General features: G+C 41.8%; 1 protein-coding gene across 1 annotated transcript; it reads left to right on the plus strand.

The window, feature by feature from the left end:
• The first annotated feature begins 1,680 nt into the window (after nt 1–1,680).
• Nucleotides 1,681–8,719, plus strand: got1 (glutamic-oxaloacetic transaminase 1, soluble). Its single transcript, XM_022197029.2, has 9 exons — nt 1,681–1,934; nt 3,281–3,462; nt 3,540–3,663; nt 3,956–4,068; nt 4,164–4,268; nt 4,430–4,580; nt 4,908–5,073; nt 5,175–5,317; nt 5,624–8,719. Exons 1-9 carry the CDS (start codon nt 1,826–1,828, stop codon nt 5,761–5,763), a joined length of 1,233 nt encoding a protein of 410 aa, XP_022052721.1. The 5' UTR covers nt 1,681–1,825; the 3' UTR covers nt 5,764–8,719.
• Nucleotides 8,720–8,785: the final 66 nt, after the last annotated feature.

Consider the following 8,785-nt stretch of genomic DNA (forward strand, 5'->3'; position numbering starts at 1 on the left):
AGCATTAATTTGAAGTTGTATTTTCAGCTCTTAGAATCTGTGAACTGTAAGTCCATATTTAATTCTTTGCCCTCAAAAGAGAGCATCCATTTCTTTGCTTCCAGAATGGACTCTCCTGAAAAATACATTGCACATTGACATTGCACAGAATTCACTCTAATAAAAAGTCCAGCTGATTTTTACTGACGCTCCTACGATTACCACGACCTGTATTCCTGAGAATCTACACAGACATTCAGCACTTGACATTTGTAAAATTTCCATTGTTATTAAGATTATGACATTTATAATATAGAATATAGTGCTTACTGCTAATGCAAAACTCTGTATGTGCTAGTGTGTTAATTTTCAAAAACATGACTTGCCTGATTATATTAGAATACTGTTACAGGATTAGTACATAGCCAGTAACTTCAGCTATAGCAACTGCAGCTGTCAGATAAATACAGTAAAAACAAAAGGGCGGGGTAAATTGTGCAACTTTTTAAAACATTTTTTCAAAACCTGCTAGAGTAGAAGTGTAAAGCAGCATGAAAACATCCAAGCACCTCAGTACTGAATAAATATACCTAGTTAATTCCGCCAAAAGCCTGAAAGCCATTACAGGGTTTTTCCTGGCTCAGAACAGGCCTTTGAGGCGTGACTGCACACGACAGTGAGCACGATCGGTCTGCGCACAATAAAAGCATTGAATCTGTTACTTTATTTGACAAGAATCTGCATTTTTCTGTTATTTCTGACCTTTTCGTAAACAAAACGTCTGTCATGCGGAAGTCAGTGTCAACCCAATAAACAAAACTGCCCAGAAATATAATATTCTCAATAAAATTCTCAATTCTTATCATCCTGAGCTGGTGATTTTCCTTTGGGGAGTGCCTAAAACCTCTATGCAGTGGAAAAATCCCTGCATTAGTTGCATACTATATGACTTCATAAAACATCCCTTGTCAGAAGTTGACAATCTCTTAATGTATTCCACCATCAATGGGTTTAACTACACAAACTCGGTATGCAGCTGCCCCTAATTTACGAGCCAACACTGAGGCCTGTGAACCAACAGAGGCCTGCTGCTGGTCGGGAAGAGCAGGCGGGAGTGTCCTTCATTTATCAAGCACTTGAGCTGGTGCAGACAGCTGTGTGGAGAGCACAGAGGAGCCAGTGTGTTTACACCACAGCTCAGCCCAGGCCCTCAGGACGGAACAGATGAAGATGCTTGCACATATTCGTCTACACAGCCTCACATGCACTCACTCAAACAGTGTGGAGCCCAAGCTTAATAGCTGTTTACATAGGGCTGAAATCGAGATTTTTACGATGTGCTTTATGGCCTCAGCTTCTGAAACAGACCATGCCCTTTTGTGGATGGCATACCTTTCATATCTGTGAGTCTTTTAGCTTTGTTGTGTGTTGTTATCTGTAAAAAATAGGCAGAACAAATTAATGTCACCAATTCTCCTATCAGTGCCTGCTGGGAAGCTCCAGATCACCAAGGTTGTGGCTCCATCTTGTGGTGACATCCTTTATTGCAGTCAGCTCCTTGAACCAGCCTCCAGGTCATTTGTTGTGGGATCTGTCAGTCATGCAGCAGATGCATTGATTGGTCAGGGACCTCTGTGCCTGTGTTTTCTCTAACTTTGACCTTGCGTTCAGATTGGCTCGGTTGTTACGTCTAACAAGCTGGTTTTCTATTGGTGAACCCACTCACGCCCACTTCACAGTCCCAAATCCAAGTTGAAGGTGAAAGTCCTCCTCCGTCCCGTTAGCTCGCTGCTCCGGTAACCGCTCGTCGCTTGTTGCAGCCGCAGGAAGAAGCAGAACAGCAGCTATGTCGGTGTTTTCTGAGGTCCCTCAAGCAGCTCCTGTTGCTGTCTTCAAGCTGACTCAAGACTTCACCAACGACCAGTTTCCCAAGAAGGTGAACCTCGGAGTTGGAGGTAAGTTGTCTCACATCGTTAGCCATGGTAACGGTATCCAGGAGCAACCAGCCGGTGCGAGCTAGTGCTAGCTAACTGAACTAAATAGTGAAGCTAGCTAGGTAAATTATGTATAGCCGCAGCCTGTTTTAGACCTAAGTTAGGAACCCATATAGCCCTGGTCTGTTCAGGAATTTCTTCTGTGCCCATTTCCGTGTTTTTTTTATAGTGATACCCAGATATTTATTTTGCTAGGAGCTTTAAAATGTTGTGTTGTCATGACATTCACATAGTGACACCTGTTCTGGTAGCAGCTAACGTTCACTCTGACAGCTCTGACAGCATAAATTGTCTCTCAAAATAGTAGTTTGTAACATTACAGAGCATAAAGTGTTTTTTATATACCACTAATTTCCTCCTGACATGGATATAGTGAGGACAAGAATAACAGAAATACAACGGATCAGTTATCTAGCCATGTTTGCTCTTCAGTCTTCAGCTACTGATTGCAGCTGTGCTGATAATTTATCTGAGTTATGTAATGCTGTGACACAAAGAGCTGAATCCTATCTGTCCACTGGAGTTTCCTCCCTTTCTCCCCCCTTGCTGCTATTCTGAAGCTCTCACTCTCTGAACTAGGGAGTCGATTGGATTACTGTCCCCTTGTTACACAAGAACCTGCTGCTTGCAGGACTTTAAATATGTATGGCCTGGTCCTGCTTCTCTCCTAAAGCAAGCAAAAGGCACATTTCAGTCCTAAGTGCATCCGTTTTCCATGTTAATCGTGTTGCAAATGATAATTCTCGTTGCTTACGTTGCAACAGCACAGTGTGAGATACATTGCAGAGCTCTGTTGTGATTAGAACGACAGGCTGAGGCCTCATAATCCCCTTCTGTGTGCAAGAATCAGCACTGCAAATGGTTGAAAGTTACTTGGCAGATGGGAAATGTAGGCAGTGTTTAGTGCCTCGTATATTAAACGTCCTACAATGATCTGTGTGCTGCTGACACTGGGGTTAGGTTGCTTGTTATCAGCTAGTGACACAGAGTTCAGCGGGCTAAAGCACACAACAGATGAAAGTACATGTCTGTTGCAAGGTGACCTTTCCAGGGTCAGTGTCACATTCATGTTATCTGAACAAAGTCAAAATTGAAACGGAAATAATATTATGATCTAAAGACAGAACTAGCCTAATGATAATACTTTGTAAAGTCACATATTTTCAAAGCTGCAGACTTAAGGCTCCACTTAGAGGCTGCTGATAATAGTGGGATTCTCACTAAAATTGTATTTTTGATATCTAAAGTTCTGTGGCAATTGATATTACTTTTACTCCTTTTTTCGTTAATTAAATTGTTCCATGCAGCCTATCGGACAGATGAGGGCCAGCCCTGGGTTTTGCCAGTGGTGAAGAAGGTGGAGAAGATCATTGTGCATGATGACAGGCTAAACCACGAGTACCTGCCCATCCTGGGCCTGCCCGAGTTCAGATCCTCGGCCTCCAAGATTGCACTGGGAGACAACAGCCCCGCCATCCAGGAGAACAGGGTTTGTGCAGTAAAATGTCACGGTATGTTTGAGTTTCTGCTCTATTTCCTTTCAAACTGATTGTGTGTTTCTGTCAGGTGGGAGCAGTCCAGTGTCTGGGTGGCACAGGAGCTTTGAAGATGGGTGCTGAGTTTCTACGGCGATTCTACAATGGAGACAACAACACCAAAACCCCCGTTTATGTGTCTGCACCTACCTGGGGTATAGCAACACAAACACATACACACAAACAAACTAAGGAGTAGCACAGAGTAGAAGTTAACACACCTCTTCTAGACAAGGTCTTCATTCAAGAACTTTGATCTTTAAACTCTTGACAGCAAGTTCAGTACGTTTTCTGCAGACTTTAGACTCATGATGTCAATAAACTGTCACACCTTATCCATGATTTTTATTTATTTTTTATCAGTTTGAATGTTCTTTTACAGTAATATTCACACTTGTATCTAGAGGAAACTCAGGAACAATGAGTTTTTGTTACTGTTTGTTTCAGAGAATCACAATGCCGTATTCAGCAACGCTGGCTTTGAGGATGTCCGTCCATACAAGTACTGGGACGGAGAAAAGAGAGGCCTCGATTTAGCTGGTTTCCTTGGTGACTTGGAAGTAAGAGGACTGTGATTAAGACTCTGGTGCTACTTAATTTTGGTCATCAGTTAGTTTCAGCTGTTGATGCCACATCTTCTTTATGTTTCCCACAGAGTTGTCCAGAGCGCTCAATCTTTGTCCTGCATGCTTGTGCCCATAATCCAACTGGTACAGATCCCACCCAGGAGCAGTGGAAGCAAATTGCTGAAGTTATGATGGTAATATACTGCTCATGCACAACATGAGCACATATTGTCTGTACTGCTGTCAGATCTGTCCCTGCTAACAGAGGTGTCAGTTTCAAAAGGACATGGGTTTGCATACACAGTGTAGATCACAGTATGATGGTTGTTTGATCTTTTATCTTGTTCTTTTCCAGAGGAGGAAGCTGTTTGTGTTTTTTGACTCGGCCTATCAGGGATTCGCCTCAGGCAGTTTGGAAAAAGACGCCTGGGCCGTCCGCTACTTTGTCTCCATGGGCTTTGAAATGTTCTGTGCCCAGTCATTCTCCAAGAACTTCGGCCTCTACAGTGAGTGACCTTAAGACTCATGAAGAGATTAAAATGTTCAAAAGGAATTATCTTAATGTTCGCCTGCCTTATTGTCATCTTCATGGCATATATCAAAAACTCAGTTATCATGAAAGGGGAAAAAAACAAGACTAGTAATGATTTAAGGTTGTGCCTCAAAATTGACATTCAGCAAGGTGCAGATTCTCCACAGGGAGGAGCTGTGTATCAGAACAGCAGCACACAATAACCTCATTTGAAAGTCAGCATTAGTACATGTAGATAGAATAATGTCGTCACCTACAAGTGAGTAGCTGTAGTATTTATGTGACGTGTTTGTCCCATCAGACGAGCGTGTGGGCAACCTGACAGTTGTGGCTCGTGACGCAGACAACTTGAAGAGAATTCTCTCCCAGATGGAGAAGATCGTCAGAACCACCTGGTCCAACCCGCCGTCTCAGGGAGCTCGCATCGTTGCCATCACTCTTAACACACCTGAGCTCTTTTCTGAATGGTCAGCATCCTCATAGAAATGCACGATATAGCACGAGGCATGATAATCACAAAAGCATTTGTCTGATAGAAAGTTATTCGTTTTTGTTTCTTTGACTCTAGGAAGGACAATGTGAAGACCATGGCTGACAGGGTCCTGCTGATGAGGGCTCAGCTCAAAGCAAAGTTGCAATCTCTGGGGACACCAGGGACCTGGGAGCACATCACAGACCAGATTGGCATGTTTAGCTTCACAGGCCTCAACCGTGAGTAGAGAAATCATTTACAGATAGAAAATGCTTCCCCCAGACATACATATACGAATCAGTGAAACCGTCAAACACACTTTCCTATCAAAGCTAACCAATTTTACATTGCAAGTTGCTGCAATTCTACAAAAAATAAAAATACAGTACTACAAATTTCAGTGAAGGTACACATTTTTTGGTACTAATTAAGCATGTGATCATGATACTACTCAGTATGCCTTTTTCTTACAAATATACATGTTTGAAAAATATAAAATAGCACATCAATCAGTAAAAAATCTTTTTCTTCTGTATTTAACGCAGCCAAACAAGTAGAATATATGGTGAAGGAGAAGCACATCTACTTAATGGCCAGTGGTCGCATCAACATGTGTGGCTTGACCACCAAGAACATCGATTACGTGGCTGAGTCCATCCACGAGGCCGTCACCAAGGTCCAGTAGAAGACTGCACTATACCCACAGTTCTCAGCACATCTTCCTGCCCACTTCTGAGCCACCACGATCCCAGAGACTGTGTTTGCATCCAGAAGACTTTCTGGGGCAAACATACAGTGGGTACAGAAAGTATTCAGACCCCTTTAAATTTTTCACTCTGTGTCATTGCAGCCATTTGCCAAAATCAAAAAAGTTCATTTTATTTCTCATTAATGTACACTCAGCACCCCATCTTGACAGAAAAAAAACAGAAATGTAGAAATTTTTGCAAATTTATTAAAAAAGAAAAACTGAAATATCACATGGTCAGAAGTATTCAGACCCTTTGCAGTGACATTCATATTTAACTCACATCCTGTTAATTTCTTCTGATCCTCCTCGAGATGGTTGTGCTTCTTTAGTGGAGTCCAGCTGTGTTTAATTAAACTGATTGGACTTGATTAGGAAAGGCACACACCTATCTATATAAGACCTTACAGCTCACAGTGCATGTCAGAGCAAATGAGAATCATGAGGTGAAGGAACTGCCCAAGGAGCTCAGAGACAGAATTGTGGCAAGGCACAGATCTGGCCAAGGTTACAAAAGAATTTCTGCAGCACTCAAGGTTCCTAAGAGCACAGTGGCCTCCATAATCCTCAAATGGAAGAAGTTTGGGACGACCACAACTCTTCCTAGACCTGGCCGTCCAGCCAAACTGAGCAATGGTGAGAGAAGAGCCTTGGTGAGAGAGGTAAAGAAGAACCCAAAGATCACTGTGGCTGAGCTCCAGAGATGCAGTCAGGAGATAGAAGAAAGTTCCACAAAGTCAACTATCACTGCAGCCCTCCACCAGTCGGGGCTTTATGACAGAGTGGCCCGACGGAAGCCTCTCCTCAGTGCAAGACACATGAAAGCCCGCATAGAGTTTTCCAAAAAACACATGAAGGACTCCCAGACTATGAGAAATAAGATTCTCTGGTCTGATGAGCCCAAGATTGAACTTTTTGGTGTTAATTCTAAGCGGTATGTGTGGAGAAAACCAGGCACTGCTCATCACCTGCCCAATACAATCCCTACAGTGAAACATGGTGGGAGCATCATGTTGTGGGGGGGGGGGTTTCAGCTGCAGGGACAGGAAGACTGGTTGCAATTCAAGGAAGGATGAATACGGCCAAGTACAGAGATATCCTGGAGGAAAACCTCTTCCAGAGTGCTCAGGACCTCAGACTGGGCCGAAGGTTCAACTTTCAACAGGACAATGATCCTAAGCACACAGCTAAAATAACAAAGGAGTGGCTTCAGAACAACTCTGTGACCGTTCTTGACTGGCCCAGCCAGAGCCCTGACCTAAACCCAATTGAGCATCTCTGGAGAGACCTCAAAATGTCTGTCCACCAACGTTCACCATCCAACCTGACAGAACTGGAGAGGATCTGCAAGGAAGAATGGCAGAGGATCCCCAAATCCAGGTGTGAAAAACTTGTTGCGTCATTCCCAAGAAGACTCATGGCTGTACTAGCTGAAAAGGGTGCTTCTACTCAATACTGAGCACAGGGTCTGAATACTTCTGACCATGTGATATTTCAGTTTTTCTTTTTTAATAAATTTGCAAAAATTTCTACATTTCTGTTTTTTTTCTGTTAAGATGGGGTGCTGAGTGTACATTACTGAGAAATAAAATGAACTTTTTGACTTTGGCAAATGGCTGCAATGACACAGAGTGAAAAATTTCAAGGCACCTGAATACTTTCCGTACCCACTGTACATTCTCATTTGCACAAATACACAGACACTTCACAGTTTTGTTCTTCCTTTCATTGTTTGTGCTTAACTGGGCTAAACCTTTGAGGACCAATTTTCCATAGAATGCACAAAGATGGTGATATATATACACAAGCAGTCAAAGGTTTGGACACTTTCTGATTTAGTGGTTTTTATTGGATTATTTTAGACATTATAGATTAATACTGAAGAACTATAAAGGAACATATATGGAATTATGTTGTAACAAAAAAGTGTTAATCTTCAATATTAATGTATAATGTAGAGAATAATACAAATAAATAAAAAGCATTGAATGAGAAGGTATGTCCAGACTTTTGACTGGTAGTGTTTATATATTCATCCTCTTATCTAACACACAACATTTTCCAGAATATTGAGTAATTATGTAATTATGTTTATAGTTTGTCACTTAGTTTTTTGTGCGTCACCTCCCTATAGTGCGTAGTTCGCTTTTTTTGTGTAATTAGTTTGTGTGTCATTACCAGGACCTTTGAGGGAGTTAGTAAGTCTGTGATTGTGTCACAGTTACCTCAGCAGTGATGACTACTCTCTAAAAATGTCAGCTGTTATGATTCATCCATTCCAAGTGTTAATAGCATATTTCCAGTTTCATGTAGGCAGCAGTGACAGTTGCTGGTATGAACACTGAATAAGAGCGTAATACTGAGACGAACACACTGACACAGTTTAGCTTTTAAGGAGACAATCGTACCAAATGTCACCAACCATGAAAGAAGTGGCACTATTCAGTCTTATTTCTACAGAATAATGTGAACATGTGTTCTCAGGAAGGTATTTTTTAACTTGAACTATGGAATTTTTTAATGATAATATCTGCTGCCCAAAGGGGTTCTAATAATTACCTCACTTTTAATGCATTCACAAATGACCGTGAACTCTCCTAGCAGATGTCATGACTCCAGAGAAATCTCAGTGTTCTCTGCTGCCAGCTGAATGTTTTGAAGTTTCTGGCTCTGTCAGGCACCTGCTAGTGAATGTTGACTGGTTATAGCACTATGCACTGTTATGTAAGACTCTCCATGGCACAATCCCGCTATGATCAACCAGTTTACCGTATTATTATGCACAGGACACTGATAAAACAGTATTGTTGTTTAGCACTTTAATTGAAGCTGAAATTGTTTTTGGCCATTTTAATGAGATGAAATCACTCCTCCAATAAAGAATTTTAAATAATGTGTTTGTTTTGTTGCCAGATTTGTTGGAATAGACATGGGTTTGTTTTTATGCAGCAACAGTGTT

This window comes from Acanthochromis polyacanthus, chromosome 15 (assembly GCF_021347895.1).
Source record: "Acanthochromis polyacanthus isolate Apoly-LR-REF ecotype Palm Island chromosome 15, KAUST_Apoly_ChrSc, whole genome shotgun sequence".
Taxonomy (NCBI): Eukaryota; Metazoa; Chordata; class Actinopteri; family Pomacentridae; genus Acanthochromis; species Acanthochromis polyacanthus.

Bases quoted from the DNA above. Each gene is read 5' to 3' on its own strand.
- got1 (XM_022197029.2), top strand. From the start codon at position 1,826: ATGTCGGTGTTTTCTGAGGTCCCTCAAGCAGCTCCTGTTGCTGTCTTC. The intron at 3,463-3,539 runs GTTTGTGCAGTA...TGTTTCTGTCAG, and splicing joins CCGCCATCCAGGAGAACAGG to GTGGGAGCAGTCCAGTGTCT. The intron at 3,664-3,955 runs GTATAGCAACAC...TGTTTGTTTCAG, and splicing joins TGTGTCTGCACCTACCTGGG to AGAATCACAATGCCGTATTC.